At 53.9% G+C, this 17,906-nt stretch overlaps 1 protein-coding gene across 5 annotated transcripts in view; it reads left to right on the top strand.

The window, feature by feature from the left end:
* RALGAPA1 (Ral GTPase activating protein catalytic subunit alpha 1) overlaps nucleotides 1-17,906 on the top strand; it is a 371,616-nt gene that overhangs the window by 192,133 nt on the left and 161,577 nt on the right. For all 5 annotated transcript variants that reach the window (XM_075330777.1, XM_075330774.1, XM_075330775.1 and 2 more), the window contains 2 exons: nucleotides 210-338; nucleotides 488-613. In XM_075330777.1, coding sequence (XP_075186892.1) covers nucleotides 210-338; nucleotides 488-613 — 255 coding nt within the window. The remainder of the gene's footprint in view (nucleotides 1-209; nucleotides 339-487; nucleotides 614-17,906) is intronic.

Genomic DNA, 17,906 nt, shown 5'->3' with positions numbered 1-17,906 from the left:
GGGAAAATTGGCTTTGATATAAGAGTAACTTGGTGTAAGAGCAGAGCACGCTCCCGGAACCAATTATGCTCGTAATCCAAGGTTCTACTGTATATATAATATGGGCTACCCTGTATAATCTATAATTCAGTGGAAACCAGTGGACCTGTCATGTTTTTCTATAGATGAAGAACCCCAAACTTACTATTTTCTACTCCTTCCTCCTCTAGGACATAGTGAACACCATTATCAAGCACTGCTCTCCTCAGTTTTTTTCCCTGGGGCTCCCGGGGGCCACCCTGTTAATAATGGACTTTATTGGAGCGGCAGGAAGAGTTGCTGCTTCACCTTTTCTAAATGTAAGTATGAAGAAATGTGGCATCCGTACCAGGCATAACGCCTTCAGTCCATGGGTGGAGACTGCAGGTGTTTGTGTTATGGGGTGTGTGATGTTTTCGGTCATTTTTCCATTAATACTGATTTTCCTGCTGACTTTTCTTTCTTCCAGGCTCCACGTGTGGAAGCTCAGGTGCTTCTAGGATCTCTGGTCTGCTTTCCTAATCTCTATCAGGAGCTCCCGGCCCTGCACCCTAGTAGCTCGGAAATTGCCATGTCCCAGTTCACGGATGTAAAGGTGAATAACTAAACCATTACTGCATTTGATAATCTAGTTTATAAGCACTTCTTCATGGGCTGTTACCCATGTTATGGAGATGAACACCCCTAAAAAGGTTTGCTTATACTCAGCAGCGTGTATGATGCAGACCTGCTGCTGACAGCGATGCTTTCTCAGGCCCCATAAGGATGCAGTCTGCTGACAAACGAGTGCTAGCTCTTCATCTGTTTACCATCTTTACAATGGCCAATAATGGGGATCACTTGTGTAAAGGGGCCCGAAGTCTTAAACGTTTGTCAACAGGATTTCACTCCGCAAACTATGTAGAATCACCTGCAGCTCTTTCAGAGACTAGTCCAACAATACCTTTGCGTAGCCAGTCCAATCCTCCATTACTGAGAAATCGGCACTGACACTGATTCACAGAAGAAGAGTTTGTCTAAAAAAAAATGTCTATTTCTATTTTACTATATATTGTTTTTATATATATATATATATATATATATATATATATATATTTCTCTATCGTTTCATTGGGGGACACAGGACCATGGGTTATGCTGCTGTCACTAGGAGGCTGACACTAAGTAAACATAAAAAAGTTAGCTCCTCCCTAGCAGCATACACCCCGAGCCGGAGGCGGGCTCAGATCAGTTTTTAGCTTAGTGTCGTAGGAGGCTGATGTGGGCCGTCTCGGCCCCCCTCAGCCATGTATTTTTTTTTTGCGCTTTTTTCTTTTATTTCGGCGCCGCTCATCGCTCTCATACCTGTCGTCTTCTTCTCTGCAGGTATTCGCTTCACTCATTCTCCGCAGCCCTGTGGGTACCGCTCCCCAGGGTCGCAGGGGCTTGAGACTTCGGGGCCCTCTCCCCCGCCCGTCCCCATGGTACCACTCCCGGGGGTGCGCGTGTGGGCAGGTTGTTTTGTGGGCACCCCTGATTCGCCCTGAGGTATCACCCCGAAGGGCGTACAGGGGAGTACAGCAGGGATGGATCCTCCGCAGCGTGTGTGATAGGGGGCTGTCTTCCCCCATCATGATGTCCACTACCCTGCCTTCAGCACGCTCTCCCCCGGAGCCTTCCTGGACGAGCAGCGCTGTTCACAGGCAGGGCAGGGAGCCCTGCCTGCACCGCATCCATCGCTGAGCCGGCGCCGCCGATTGCAGGTAGGACCGACTTCCCTGCTCTTTCCCCCGGCCCTCTCCATAAATTTAGTCCCCGGTCTCGGCCTAGTCGCTCCTGCATCCTAGCCACGCCCCCCTGCAGCGCTATTGGCCGCCGGTCGTCTCCCTCTGTACCTCCCACTGCTCTGCCTCCTGGCTGATGGTGGGGGCTGTGAATCCTCCTGGTTTTTTCGCGCCGGAATCCTGCTCCTCCCCCAGCCTCCTCCAGCGTCCCCTCTCCATTTTAGCCTGCCTCTGGTCCCCTGAGGCTGCAGCACGCCGGCGTTCTGAGTTTTCTGGCCAGCTCATTCCTGGACTCCACTTCTGGACTGGTGGGCAGCACGCAGGACCTGGGTAAGCTCTGCTCCTAAGGAGTAGCCCTCACTAGGTAGCATTCTCTGAGTTTAGGGACGAGTTAACCCTCTCCTGTCTCCTTCCTAGCAGCCACCAGGGAGAGTACCTGTTTGCACCATGCCTAAGGCTAAGCCCACCCAATCCAAGCAGGCCCCCTTTGCACTATTTTTTGCATGCTCCTCCTGCAGCTCCAAATTTTCCCAGGGTCAGGACGCCCCACTATGCTCCGTCTGTTCTACAGACGCGCAGCCTCCGCAGAACTCCGCGGCCGACGTTTCTGATACCGCAGACGCCACAGCGCCATATGCTGCAGGGCCCTGCGTCCCGCCCCCCCCCCGACTGGCTAGCGTCCCTGTCCCAGTCCGTAGATTCCCTCTCTGAGGCTTCTCGGACCATCGCGCAAGCTCTACGCCTGCTGCCGACGCTCGCCCAGATTCCCGCAGACCCGGCGCAATTGCCTCCGGAGCAGGTGAGCCCCGTTGCAGGGTCCTCCTCTGCTGCTCAGAAACGGACCCGCCAGGTCTCGTCCTCAGACTCTTCCCAGGTTTCACCTTCATCCCCAGGTCCAGACCGTCAGTCCTCCAGAGAGGCTTCTGACTGCTCCGAGGATGATTCCGATGCGGTACCCCTGCAGGACTCAGAGCAGGCGGCCGATATCCGGCACATGGTAAATAGCCTGATAGAAGCAGTAAACCAGACCTTGAAGGTACAGGTGGACCCAGTCTCCTCCCAGAGCACCCAGATCTCCTTTAAGCGGGTGAAGCGGGCCCAGAACACATTCAGCGGACATCCAGAATTCGCTGAGTTACTGCGCAGCCACAGGCAACAGCCGGACAGGGTATTTACCAGCGGTAAGTCCATTGATTTGCATTATCCCTTTCCTGAGGGTCTTAGAAAGGATTGGGCAGGTTCCCCTGTGGTCGACCCCCCAATCTCCCGCCTGTCTTCTCACACAGTCCTTCCACTCACTAACGGTACGTCTCTCAAAGACCCTACGGACCGTACTATTGACAGGTTGGCCCGTTCCGCCTTCGAGGCAGCGGGCTCATCCCTCTCTCCGGCCTTCGCCTCGGTTTGGGTTGCGAAGGCCCTGATGTCCTTCCTGGGCGGACACGCTACGCTGCGGTCTCCGCGCCATTCCTGCCAATTTGGACCTGGTTCCCATCGCCTCGCAGATTTCCCTCGCGGGTGAGTACTTGCTCAATGCAGCCCTGGCGTCTGCAAGTTGCGCGACCCAGGCCGCCAGCAACAATGTGGCCATCCGTCGAGCCCTTTGGCTCCGGTCCTGGAACGCGGATGCGGCATCTAAGAAGTCACTAACTTCCCTGCCCTTCCTAGGGGAGCGTCTCTTCGGAGATAGGCTGGACCAGCTGATCTCCGATGCAACGGGAGGAAAGAGTACATCTCTCCCCCAATTGCGTCCCAAGCGCTTCCAGAATCGGCGCTCCACCCCTCGTTTCCGGCCCTTTCGCAGCTTCAGCTCCAATCCCCAGCCGCGGAAAAGCCGCTCTCCTCCGAGAGACAGGAAGACCCCGTCATTCAAGACCAATCCCGCCTGGCGTTCACGCCCCCGCCAGTCCACGAGATCCTCTTCCGGGTACCGCCGTCGTTCATCCAAGTGACTCGCGGTCGGCGCGCAACAGCGCCAGACTTGTGGGAGGGCGTCTGTCTCGTTTTCAGCATGTGTGGATCCCCCTGACCGCCGATGCCTGGGTCAGAGAGATCATCACATCAGGCTACAAAATAGAATTCGAGGCAAAGCCACCGAGACGTTTTTTCCTATCTCGCCCTCCCGAGTCTACCGCGCGGGCTCGCGCGTTCTTTCACTCCATAGACTCCCTCCTACGAACCGGAGTCGTGGTACCAGTCCCTCCCGCAGAGCGTTTCAAGGGGTTCTATTCCAACCTTTTCGTGGTCCCCAAAAAGGACGGCTCTGTCCGTCCCGTCCTCGACCTAAAGCTTCTGAACAGGTCGGTGAGACCTCGGCCGTTTCGAATGGAGTCACTCCGGTCCGTCATCGCGTCCATGGAGGTAGGCGAATTCCTGGCATCGCTGGATATTCAAGACGCCTATCTTCACGTCCCGATAGCCACCTCTCACCAACAGTTCCTCTGCTTTGCGATAGCGGAAGATCACTTCCAGTTCACGGCTCTTCCCTTCGGCCTCGCATCCGCACCCAGGGTCTTTACGAAGATCATGGCTGCTGCCATGTCCGTCCTGCATGCCAGGGGTGTCATGGTCATCTTGTACTTGGACGATATGTTGGTAAAGGGCTCTTCCTTCGAGGACTGTCGTCTTGGGGTTCAGGTCACGATCGACACCCTTTCACGGTTAGGGTGGCTGATAAATCGGAAGAAGTCCTCTCTGATCCCGGCCCGTCGGATCACCTTTTTAGGCATGGTATTCGATACCATCCAAGGGCGAGTTTTCCTCACACAGGAGAAGATCTCCTCCCTACAACGAGGACTCCGCGCTCTCCGGCGTCAGCGCCAAGTGTCCATCAGGTTCGGCATGCGAGTCCTCGGTCGTATGGTGGCGGCGATGGAAGCGGTACCCTTTGCACAGTTCCATCTCCGACCCCTCCAGCTGGCCTTGCTGAAGAAGTGGGACAGATCTCCCTTTTCTCTGGACCGCAGGTTTCATCTTTCGCCGGAGACCCGCCACTCCCTCCGTTGGTGGCTCAATCAGCACAACCTCGAATCAGGGAGGTCTTTCCTCCCGCTCCACTGGAAGATAGTGACCACCGACGCCAGTCTCCAGGGCTGGGGAGCAGTGTTTCGACATCACACAGCGCAGGGCCGATGGTCACCGAGAGAGAGTTGCCTCCAGATCAACATTTTGGAGATAAGAGCCATCCGGCTAGCCTTGCAGCAGTTTCGGCACCTCGTACAGGGTTGCCCGGTCAGGATCCAGTCGGACAATGCGACGGCGGTGGCGTACATCAACCACCAAGGCGGCACAAGAAGTGTCGGGGCGATGCGAGAAGTCAAGAAGATCTTGCACTGGGCCGAGTGTCATCACTCCCTGATCTCAGCGGTACACATCCCAGGCGTGGACAATTGGGCGGCGGACTTCCTCAGCAGGGAAGGCCTCGCCTCCGGAGAATGGTCCCTCAACCGGGAAGTCTTCAACCAGATCTGCGACAGATGGGGAGTTCCGGACGTGGACCTAATGGCCTCCCGGTTCAACCGTCAGGTTCCGCACTTTGTAGCACGGTGCCGCGACCGCTTGGCTTTAGGAGTCGACGCCCTCACCCTGTCATGGAGCCAGTTCAGTCTCCCGTACATCTTCCCTCCGCTCCCTCTAATTCCGAGGGTCCTCAAGAAGATCAAGGCGGAAGGGATACCGGTCATCCTAGTGGCTCCGGACTGGCCCAGGCGAGCATGGTTCGCGGAACTAACTCAGCTCCTCACAGACGCTCCGTGGCGCCTTCCAGACCGTCCAGATCTCCTGCAGCAGGGGCCTCTCTTCCATCAGAACTCACAGGTCCTAAATTTGACGGCCTGGCCATTGAATCCTGGGTTCTAGCTAAGGCTGGTTTTTCCTCAAGAGTGATTCAGACAATGATTAGGGCCAGGAAGCCATCTTCATCAAAGATTTACCACCGCACGTGGAAGGTTTTCTTCAGGTGGTGTGAAGAGCAGAATATTTCTTCTCCTCTCGCCTTCTCCCTTCCTTCCCTATTGGCATTCTTGCAGTCAGGCCTAGATGCGGGTCTCTCGCTCGCAACACTAAAGGGCCAGATATCGGCGTTATCAATCCTGTTTCAGAAGCCACTGGCCGCTCGTTCACAGGTTAAGACCTTCATCCAGGGAGTTGCCCACCTGGCACCGCCGTACCGGCGGCCTCTAAAACCGTGGGACCTTAATCTAGTCCTAGGGTCACTTCAGGGCTCCCCATTCGAGCCCTTGCGAGAATCTTCCCTTTCTCACCTGTCATGGAAGGTGGTGTTTCTTGTTGCCATCACTTCTATTCGCAGGACGTCAGAGCTGGCAGCTCTCTCTTGTCGTTCCCCCTTTTTGATTTTTCACCAGGACAAAGCGGTTCTCCGGCCAGATCCCGCTTTTCTCCCAAAGGTGGTCTCCCCGTTCCATCTTAACGAGGAAATCCTCCTTCCGTCCTTCTGTCCTGGCCCCTCTCACAGCTTGGAGAGGTCCTTGCACACCCTGGACCTAGTGCGTGCACTTAGAATTTATGTCTCCAGAACCGCGCCGTTCCGTAAGTCAGATAGTCTGTTTGTTCTCCCTTCTGGTCCCAAGAAGGGTGAATCGGCATCCAAGGCCACAATTGCCAGATGGATCCGTTCCGCCATATCAGAGGCCTATCGGATTCGGGACAAGTCTCCGCCGCGGGGGGTAAAGGCGCACTCTACCCGCGCAGTGGGAGCCTCTTGGGCGATTAGGCATCAGGCGTCGGCCGACCAGGTCTGCAAGGCCGCCACCTGGTCTAGCCTGCACACCTTTACTAGGTTCTACCAGGTTCACACCCAAGCATCGGCAGATGCTATTTTTGGGAGAAAGGTCTTGCAGGCAGCAGTTGCACACCTGTAATAGGGTGGCAGCATTCAATTATAGTGCAAGCCCGCCGAGGGAGGTTGTTGTTTTTCTTCCTCTGCGGGTTTTTCGGTATTCCCACCCAGGGACTGCTTTTGGACGTCCCATGGTCCTGTGTCCCCCAATGAAACGATAGAGAAAGTAGGATTTTTGTGTACTCACCGTAAAATCTCTTTCTCTGAGTCTTCATTGGGGGACACAGCACCCACCCTGCTTGGTTTTTTGGTTGATTCAATTGCATTTGCCGGCTATTTTTTCAGTGGTCTTATGTTCATAGACCTCTTGTTTGCACGGCTGCATTGTTTTAGTTACAACTTGTGTTTATGTATGGTGATTCTGGTACTCCTCCTACTGCTTGTGCACCAACTGATCTGAGCCCGCCTCCGGCTCGGGGTGTATGCTGCTAGGGAGGAGCTAACTTTTTTATGTTTACTTAGTGTCAGCCTCCTAGTGACAGCAGCATAACCCATGGTCCTGTGTCCCCCAATGAAGACTCAGAGAAAGAGATTTTACGGTGAGTACACAAAAATCCTACTATACTAGAAGGTGGCCCAATTCTAACGCATCAAGTATTTTAGAATTTGTGTAGTTAATGTATGATTTTTGTTATATATATATATATATATATAGATGTTGTTGTGTGTAGTTGCCAGTGTTTGTGTAGGGGCTGTACATGTTCTGGGTGTTGTCTGGGGGGGGGGGTGAGAGCGGTGTTGTGTATGTGTGTTGCGTTGTGTGTGGAGCGCTGTGTGTGGAGCGTGGTCTGTGTGTGTGTGTGTTTTGGGGCGAGGTATGTTTTGTGCAGTGTGTGTGTGTTGGAGGAGTAGTCCTGGAGGGAGAGGAGTATAATAGGAGGAGTAGTCCTGGGGGAGAGGAGGATAATAGGAGGAGTAGTCCTGGGGGGAGAGGAGGATAATAGGAGGAGTAGTCCTGGGGGAGAGGAGGATAATAGGAATAGTAGTCCTGGGGGGAGAGGAGGATAATAGGAGAATTAGTCCTGGGGCAGAGGAGGATAATAGGAGGAGTAGTCCTGGGGAGAGAGGAGGATAATAGGAGGAGTAGTCCTGGGGAGAGAGGAGGATAATAGGAGGAGTAGTCCTGGGGGGAGAGGAGGATAATAGGAGAATTAGTCCTGGGGCAGAGGAGGATAATAGGAGGAGTAGTCCTGGGGCAGAGGAGGATAATAGGAGGAGTAGTCCTGGGGAGAGAGGAGGATAATAGGAGGAGTAGTCCTGGGGGAGAGGAGTATAATAGGAGGAGTAGTCCTGGGGGGAGAGGAGTATAATAGGAGGAGTAGTCCTGGGGAGAGAGGAGAATAATAGGAGGAGTAGTCCTGGGGGAGAGGAGAATAATAGGAGGAGTAGTCCTGGGGAGAGAGGCGTATAATAGGAGGAGTAGTCCTGGGGGGAGAGGAGGATAATAGGAGGCGTAGTCCTGGGGGGAGAGGAGGATAATAGGAGGAGTAGTCCTGGAGGGAGAGGAGTATAATAGGAGGTGTAGTCCTGGGGGGAGAGGAGTATAATAGGAGTAGTAGTCCTGGAGGGAGAGGAGGATAATAGGTGGAGTAGTCCTGGGGAGAGAGGAGGATAATAGGAGGAGTAGTCCTGGGAGGTGAGGAGTATAATAGGAGGAGTAGTCCTGGAGGTGAGGAGTATAATAGGAGGAGTAGTCCTGGGGAGAGAGGAGTATAATAGGAGGAGTAGTCCTGGGGGGAGAGGAGGATAATAGGAGGAGTAGTCCTGGGGAGAGTGGCGTATAATAGGAGGAGTAGTCCTGGAGGGAGAGGAGGATAATAGGAGGAGTAGTCCTGGGGGGAGAGGAGGATAATAGGAGGAATAGTCCTGGGGGGAGAGGAGGATAATAGGAGGAGTAGTCCTGGAGGTGAGGAGTATAATAGGAGTATTCCGGGGGGAAGAGGAGTATAATAGGTGGAGTAGTCCTGGGGGGAGAGGAGTATAATAGGTGGAGTAGTCCTGGAGGTGAGGAGTATAATAGGAGGAGTAGTCCTGGGGGGAGAGGAGGATAATAGGAGAAATAGTCCTGGGGGGAGAGGAGGATAATAGGAGAAGTAGTCCTGGGGGGAGAGGAGTATAATAGGTGGAGTAGTCCTGGAGGTGAGGAGTATAATAGGAGGAGTAGTCCTGGGGGGAGAGGAGTATAATAGGTGGAGTAGTCCTGGGGGGAGAGGATTATAATAGGTGGAGTAGTCCTGGAGGTGAGGAGTATAATAGGAGGAGTAGTCCTGGGGGGAGAGGAGGATAATAGGAGGAGTAGTCCTAGGGGGAGAGGAGTATAATAGGAGGAGTAGTCCTGGGGGGAGAGGAGGATAATAGGAGGAGTAGTCCTGGGGGGAGAGGAGGATAATAGGAGGAGTAGTCTTGGGGGGAGAGGAGTATAATAGGTGGAGTATTCCTGGAGGGCAGGTGTCTATTATATACACAATAAAAACTTATATATATATATATATATATATATATATATATATATATATATATATATATATATATAAAAATTATATTGTATTTTCTTTGTCGCTCCATTGGGAGACCCAGCAACTGGGTGTATAGCTTCTGCCTGTGGAGGCCACACAAAGTATTACACTTTTAAAAAGTGTAACCCCTCCCCTCTGCCTATACACCCTCCCGTGGACCACGGGCTCCTCAGTTTTATGTTTTGTGTGGAAGGAGGCACACATCCACTCATGCATTCTCATACTTAGTTATGTCGGATGGAAGAAAAGAGGACCCCGATGGGGTCCCCGTCATGTTCCCTTCTCACCCCACTATGTCGGCGGTGTTGTTAAGGTTGAGGTACCCATTGCGGGTACGGAGGCTGGAGCCACATGCCGTCTCCTTCACCATCCCTTATGCGGCTCTGGGAGAAGTGGGATCCTAAGCGGTCATCCATGTGCTGGGACCGTGCTCCATCCGCAGCCCCTGGAGGAACCTGCCGGACCGGAGCTTCTTCACCCCCAGGGACCGGGCCCTGCAACTTGAAGGTACTCTGTGTCCCCATGTGGGGACTGTACAGGGTGGGTCGCACCTTCTCCCCGGAAGCCGCGGTAGTTCCGTCCGTTATCTTTTCGGCGGACTTCCGCGCCGACCGTGCCTGCTTGTCGGGCGCGGCCTTAAATTTAGTCCCCGGCTTCGCCGCGGCCTAGTCGCGAAAAATCCCGAGCCTGCCTGTCAGGGGTAAGGGCGGGATTACCGACATGACGTCGGATTTGAGGGCTGGAGCATCTTGCATGTCTCACTCCCCCCTCATTGACCACTTAGGGGACTCCGGATTCCCGCTCTTTGCTAGCGCCGCCCTCGGCTCCACTGCCCCCCTGAGAGCTCCGGCGGCCATTTTTGGCATTCTGCCGGTGGATGCTAATCAGCGGCAAAGCTCTGCAGCTACGGGGGATCTACGACAGGGAATCTGGAGGACACACTCCGCTCGTTAGCGGTTGGGAAGCCACACCGGTCACCCGGTGCTGGTCCCCCTAGGGTGCCGGTATATATATATATATATATATATTTCTTTTTCGCTCCTAATTGGGAGACCCAGACAATTGGGTGTATAGCTACTGCCTCCGGAGGCCGCACAAAGTACTACACTTAAAAGTGTAAGGCCCCTCCCCTTCTGGCTATACACCCTCCCGTAGGAGTACGGATTCCTCAGTTTTAGCTTTGTGCGAAGGAGGTCACACACGCACGCATAGCTCCATTGTTTTTAGTCAGCAGCAGCTGCTGACTATGTCGGATGGAAGAAAAGAGGGCCCATACAGGGCCCCCAGCATGCTCCCTTCTCACCCCACTGTATGTCGGAGGTGTTTGTAAGGTTGAGGTACCCATTGCGGGTACGGAGGCTGGAGCCCACATGCTGATTCCTTCCCCATCCCTTTTTACAGGGCTCTGGGTGAAGTGGGATTTACTGGTCTCCAGGCACTGAGACCGTGCTCCATCTACAGCCCCTGGAGAAGATGCTGGATTGGAGCGGAGTACATCAGGGACATGGCCCTGCTTCCTCAAGGTACTCTGTGTCCCCGTGCATTTCGCGCTCACACCGCAGCATGCTGGGTGTTGTAGTGCGCCGGGGACATCAGCGCTGCGGCGCTTGTGCCATGGCCTCATTTCAGCTTCGCTGAAGCGGGCACACTTTTGGGGAACGGTCGCGCCGGCCGCTGGGACTGCGGCGCGGCTGGCACTTGTGGTGCGCCGGGGACTTCAGCGCGGTCCGCGCTTTTACGGCGGCCGCGCTGATAACTCGAGTCCCCGGCTTTTGCGGCCTGGTTCCGTTAGTTCCCGCCCCCAGACCTGCCAGTCAGGAGAGGGGCGGGACGCTGGTCAGTGCATCAGCGCTGAGGGCTGGAGTCGTTTTTACATACTCCAGCCCTCACAATAGGCACAGAGGGGACACTGTTTCCCGCACTTTTGTTTGGGAACTCCCACGGGCCGCCCCTCTCCACAGACGCCGGCAGCCATTCCTGCTGACACGCTGAGCTGCAGAGGGGAGCCGGGGAGACCCAGACAAGGAATTCTGCGCCTCTTACCCGCTATTCAGCGGGCGGTAAGCAGCCCTCAGGGCTCACCCCCTCTTGTGCCAGTAGTAATCTTAGTATTTTGTTCCTGCAAATACTTTGTACTGCATAGCGCTGGTCGCCTTTTGGCTATAGACTCTCTCACATTGCAGAGAGCCAACAGCATGTCGTCCACAAAACGCAAGGGTGCCAAGGCACAGACATTATATGCTTCCTGTACCGCATGTGGGACTTTTCTACCGGCAGGCTCCAATGACCCCCATTGTGTGCAGTGCTCGGCCCCTGTGGCACTTGCACAGCCGGGACCTCTGCTGGACGTGACCCAGGGTGTACCACCTGTGAATGCTGTCCAAGTGACAGGAACTGAGTTTACAGCTTTTGCTGACAGAATGTCTCTCACTATGTCACAAATTCTTGACACATTGCGGGCTAGGCCTGTACTTCAGGCCACGGACACTGTGCAATCATTGCCCCCTGGTCCCCCTCAGCTGAATTACTTCCAAGCTCCGGGACGGGCACATACACCTCAGGGTGAAGACTCTGACTCGGACGATGGTCCCAGGCAACCTAAGCGGGCTCGCTATGAGAGGCCTTCACATTCATCTCAATGGTCAGGATCCCAGCGAGATGAATCTATGGGTGATGAGGCGGACGTAACTGATCAGGATTCTGATCCTGGGACCGCTCTCAATCTAGATACACCAGATGGTGACGCCATAGTTAATGATCTTATAGCATCCATCAATAAGATGTTAAATATTTCTCCACCAGCTCCTCTTGTAGAGGAGTCAGCTTCGCAGCACGAGAGAATCCATTTCAGATATCCCAAGCGTACATTAAGCACTTTTCTGGACCACGCTGACTTTAGAGACGCAATCCAGAAACCCCACGCTTATCCGGAAAGGCGTTTTTCTAAACGGCTTAAAGATACACGCTATCCTTTTCCCCCTGAGGTGGTCAAGGGTTGGACCCAGTGTCCAAAAGTGGATCCTCCAATTTCCAGGCTTGCAGCTAGATCCTTGGTTGCAGTTGAAGATGGAGCGGCACTTAAAGATGCCACTGACAGGCAGATGGAGCTCTGGCTGAAATCCATCTATGAAGCTATTGGAGCGTCGTTAGCGCCATCTTTTGCTGCCGTATGGGCACTCCAAGCTATCTCAGCCGGGCTTGGGCAAGTCGACTCAGTCACACGTGCATTTGCCCCGCAGGTAGCACCATTGACCTCGCAAATGGCGGCATTCGCGTCGTACGCGATTAATGCTGTTCTTGACGCTACAAGCCGTACGGCAGTGGCGTCAGCCAACTCCGTTGTTTTGCGTAGGGCCCTGTGGTTGAGACATTGGAAGGCAGATTCTCATTCCAAGAAGTGCTTAACCAATTTGCCTTTTTCTCGTGACCGATTGTTTGGAGAGCGTTTGGATGAAATCATCAAACACTCCAAGGGTAAGGACTCATCCTTACCGCAACACAGACAAAACAAACCCCAACAGAGGAGGGGTCAGTCTGGTTATCGGTCCTTTCGAGGACCGGGCAGGTCCCAATTTTCCTCGTCAAAAAAGACTCAAAAAGATCAGAGACGCTCAGATTCTTGGAGGTCTCAGTCACGCCCAAAAAAGACAGCCGGAGGAACCGTTGCCAAGACGGCGTCCTCATGACTTGCAGTCTCCGATTCCCACACCCTCGGTCGGTGGGAGGCTTTCCCACTTTGGCGACATTTGGCTGTCACGCGTCAAAGACCGTTGGGTGAGGGATATTCTGTCTCACGGGTACAGGATAGAGTTCAGTTCTCGTCCGCCAACTCGTTTCTTCAGAACTTCTCCACCACCAGACCGAGCCGATGCTCTGTTGCAGGCGGTGGCCGCTCTAAAGGCGGAAGGAGTGGTGACCTCCGTCCCTCTTCAGGAACAAGGTCACGGTTTTTACTCCAATCTGTTTGTGGTCCCAAAAAAGGACGGATCGTATCGACCCGTCCTGGATCTAAAGTTGCTCAACAGACACGTAAAAGTCAGGAGGTTCCGGATGGAATCCCTACGCTCCGTCATAGCCTCAATGTCTCAAGGAGATTTTCTAGCATCAATAGACATCAAAGATGCGTATCTCCACGTGCCGATTGCGCCAGAGCATCAGCGTTTCCTACGCTTCGTCATACACGACGAACACCTGCAGTTCGTAGCGTTACCTTTCGGTCTGGCAACAGCCCCCCGGGTCTTCACCAAGGTCATGGCAGCAGTAGTAGCTGTCCTGCACTCGCAAGGTCACTCGGTCATCCCGTATCTAGACGACCTGCTTATAAAGGCACCCTCTCAAGAGGCATGCCAACACAGTCTGAAAGTGGCACTAGACACTCTCCAGAGTTTCGGGTGGATTATCAACTTTCCAAAGTCTCATCTAACCCCGACCCAATCACTGACTTATCTTGGCATGGAGTTTCATACTCTCTCAGCGATAGTGAAGCTTCCTCTGGACAAGCAGTGTTCGCTGCGGACAGGAGTGCAATCTCTCCTTCAGAGCCAGTCGCACTCACTGAGGCGCCTCATGCATTTCCTAGGAAAGATGGTAGCAGCAATGGAGGCGGTCCCGTTCGCGCAGTTTCATCTGCGCCCTCTACAATGGGACATTCTACGCCAATGGGATGGGAAGTCGACGTCCCTCGACAGGACTGTCTCCCTCTCTCAGACTGCCAAGGACTCTCTGCGTTGGTGGCTTCTCCCCTCCTCATTGTCACAGGGAAAGTCGTTCCTACCCCCATCCTGGGCAGTGGTCACGACGGATGCGAGCCTATCAGGGTGGGGAGCGGTGTTTCTCCACCACAGGGCTCAGGGGACGTGGACTCAGGAAGAGTCCACCCTGCAGATCAATGTTCTGGAAATCAGAGCAGTCTATCTTGCTCTGCGAGCCTTCCAACAATGGCTGGAAGGCAAGCAGATTCGGATTCAGTCGGACAATTCCACGGCGGTGGCGTACATCAACCACCAAGGGGGAACACGCAGTCGCCAAGCCTTTCAAGAAGTCCGGCGGATTTTGACGTGGGTGGAAAGCAAAGCGTCCACCATATCCGCAGTTCACATCCCAGGCGTGGAAAACTGGGAAGCAGACTTTCTCAGTCGCCAGGGCATGGACGCAGGGGAATGGTCCCTTCACCCGGACGTGTTTCAGCAGATCTGTTGCCGCTGGGGGACGCCGGACGTCGATCTGATGGCGTCACGGCACAACAACAAGGTCCCAGTTTTCATGGCACGGTCTCACGATCACCGAGCGCTGGCGGCAGACGCCTTGGTTCAGGATTGGTCGCAATTCCGACTACCCTATGTGTTCCCACCTCTAGCATTGTTGCCCAGAGTTCTCCGGAAAATCAGGTCCGACTGCCATCGAGCCATTCTCGTCGCTCCAGACTGGCCAAGAAGGTCGTGGTACCCGGATCTGTGGCATCTCACGGTAGGCCAACCGTGGGCACTACCAGACCGTCCAGATTTGCTGTCTCAAGGGCCGTTTTTCCATCTGAATTCTGCGGCCCTGAACCTGACTGTGTGGCCATTGAGTCCTGGATCCTAGCGGCCTCAGGTTTATCTCATGAAGTAGTTGCCACAATGAGACAGGCTAGAAAACCATCCTCAGCTAAGATCTATCACAGGACGTGGAAGATATTCTTAGCTTGGTGCTCGGCTCAGAGGGTTTCTCCCTGGCCATTTGCATTGCCAATTTTTCTTTCCTTCCTGCAGTCTGGGTTGGAAAAAGGTTTGTCGCTTAGCTCTCTTAAGGGTCAAGTCTCCGCGCTATCCGTATTCTTTCAGAAGCGCTTGGCACGGCTTTCTAAAGTACGCACGTTTCTCCAAGGAGTTTGTCATATCGTTCCTCCTTACAGACGGCCATTGGAACCCTGGGATCTAAACAAGGTTCTCATTGCTCTCCAGAAGCCGCCTTTCGAGCCTTTGAAAGAGGTTTCCCTTTCTCGGCTTTCACAAAAAGTGGTTTTTCTTGTGGCGGTCACGTCTCTTCGTAGAGTGTCCGAGCTAGCGGCGTTATCTTGCAAATCTCCCTTCCTGGTGTTTCACCAAGACAAGGTAGTACTGCGTCCAATTCCAGAGTTTTCTCCCAAGGTGGTTTCTTCCTTTCATCTCAATCAGGATATCACTTTGCCATCTTTGTGTCCGCATCCAGTTCACCAATTTGAAAAAGGTTTACATCTGTTGGACCTGGTGAGAGCACTCAGGATTTACATTTCTCGCACGGCGCCTATGCGCCGTTCTGATGCGCTCTTTGTCCTAGTCGCTGGTCAGCATAAGGGATCGCAAGCTTCCAAATCCACCCTGGCGCGGTGGATCAAGGAACCAATTCTTCACACATACCGTTCTGCTGGGCTTCCGATTCCATCTGGACTGAAGGCCCATTCTACCAGAGCCGTGGGTGCGTCCTGGGCATTGCGGCATCAGGCTACGGCTCAGCAGGTGTGCCAGGCGGCTACCTGGTCGAGTCTGCACACGTTTACCAAACACTATCAAGTGCATACCTACGCTTCGGCAGATGCCAGCCTAGGTAGACAGGTCCTTCAGGCGGCGGTGGCCCACCTGTAGGAAAGGGCTGCCTGACAGCCCGATCACGAGGTATCTTTTTACCCACCCAGGGACTGCTTTTGGACGTCCCAATTGTCTGGGTCTCCCAATTAGGAGCGAAAAAGAAGAAGGGAATTTTGTTTACTTACCGTAAATTCCTTTTCTTCTAGCTCCAATTGGGAGACCCAGCACCCGCCCTATTGTTCTTAGGGTTTCGTTTTTCGGGTGCACATGTTGTTCATGTTGTTTCTTAAGTTCTCCGATCTTGTTATCGGATTGAATTTGTTTTTTGAAACTGTTATTGGCTTTCCTCCTTCTTGCTTTGGTACTAAAACTGAGGAATCCGTACTCCTACGGGAGGGTGTATAGCCAGAAGGGGAGGGGCCTTACACTTTTAAGTGTAGTACTTTGTGCGGCCTCCGGAGGCAGTAGCTATACACCCAATTGTCTGGGTCTCCCAATTGGAGCTAGAAGAAAAGGAATTTACGGTAAGTAAACAAAATTCCCTTCATTAGATATATATATATATTTGTTCGGAAAGGCTGTATACCCTTTTCCCATATACCCTCAGTGGTCACTCTCCTAAGAGACAACAGCATGTCGTCCACAAGGAGCAAAGCTACTAAGGCACAGGTTTTTTTCGCGGCCTGTACCTCTTGTGGGGCTATGTTGCCTGCGGGATCCACCTACCCTCACTGTGATCAATGCTCGACTCCTGCCACTCTTGCTCAGCCGGAGCCTAGGGCACTTGTGGGCCCCTCGGCTCATGTAGATCCCCCTGCTCCCCCTGAGCAGGCTGCAGGGACAGAGTCACCGTCATTGTCCTCTTTCGCTGAGAAAGTCTCTGTCACTTTCTCAATCCATTGCACAGTCTATGGACAAATGGTCATATAAGCTCCTTGAGGCATTGCAGTCCAGACCGGGCTCTTCACAGGCCCCGGCCCCTGTTAGTTTGTCTCCTCCAGGGCCTTCTCGGTCCGCGCCGCAGCGCGCTCCCAGGATAGCCCCTAGGTCCCAGGCGGAGGACTCCTGCCCGGATCGCAGTCCCAGACCGGCTAAGCGGCCTCGCTGGGACTCTTCCCCGGCCTCCTCACGCTGCTCTGGATCCCAGCTTGAGGACTCTCAGGATGACGAGGCGGACGTGGGAGCTCAGGGCTCTGACCCTGACTTCGCCTTCAACCTTGATACCCCTGAGGGGGACGCCTAAAGGCCCCGTCACACTAAGCAACTTACCAGCGATCCCAACAACGATAGGGATCGCTGGTAAGTTGCTAGGAGGTTGCTGGTGAGATGTCACACTGCGACGCTCCAGCGATCCCACCAGCAACCTGACCTGGCAGTGATCGCTGGAGCGTCGCTACACGAGTTGCTGGTGAGCTCACCAGCAACCAGTGACCAGACCTCAGCGCCGCGTGGAAGATGCTGCGCTTGGTAACTAAGGTAAATATCGGGTAACCAACCCGATATTTACCTTGGTTACCAGCGCACGGAGCTACACGTGCAGAGAGCAGGGAGCAGCGCACACTGAGCGCTGGCTCCCTGCTCTCCTAGTTACAGCACACATCGGGTTAATTACCCGATGTGTACTGCAGCTAAATGTGCACAGAGCAGGGAGCAGTGCACAGAGCAGGGAGCAGCGCACAATGCTTAGCGCTGGCTCCCTGCTCTCCTAGCTACAGCACACATCGGGTTAATTAACCCGATGTGTCCTGCAGCTACATGTGCACAGAGCAGGAGCCGGCACTGACAGTGAGAGCGGCGGAGGCTGGTAACAAAGGTAAATATCGGGTAACCAAGGACCGGGCTTCTTGGTTACCCGATGTTTACTGTGGTTACCAGCCTCCGCAGAAGCCGGCTCCTGCTCCCTGCACATTTAGTTGTTGCTGTCTCGCTGTCACACACAGCGATCTGCGCTTCACAGCGGGACAGCAACAACTAAAAAATGGCCCAGGACATTCAGCAACAACCAACGACCTCACAGCAGGGGCCAGGTTGTTGCTGGATGTCACACACAGCAACATCGCTAGCAACGTCACAAAAGTTGTTCGTTAACAGCGATGTTGCTAGCGATGTTGCTTAGTGTGACGGGGCCTTTAGTAAATTATCTTATCTCGTCCATCAACCAGGTGTTGGATCTCTCTCCCCCGCCTCCACCTGTAGAGGAGTCGGC

The sequence above is a fragment of the Anomaloglossus baeobatrachus genome, chromosome 12 (genome assembly GCF_048569485.1).
Source record: "Anomaloglossus baeobatrachus isolate aAnoBae1 chromosome 12, aAnoBae1.hap1, whole genome shotgun sequence".
Classification (NCBI taxonomy): Eukaryota; Metazoa; Chordata; class Amphibia; order Anura; family Aromobatidae; genus Anomaloglossus; species Anomaloglossus baeobatrachus.
Note: the sequence above shows the minus strand (reverse complement) of the source record. Positions and strands in the feature narration are given on the sequence as shown.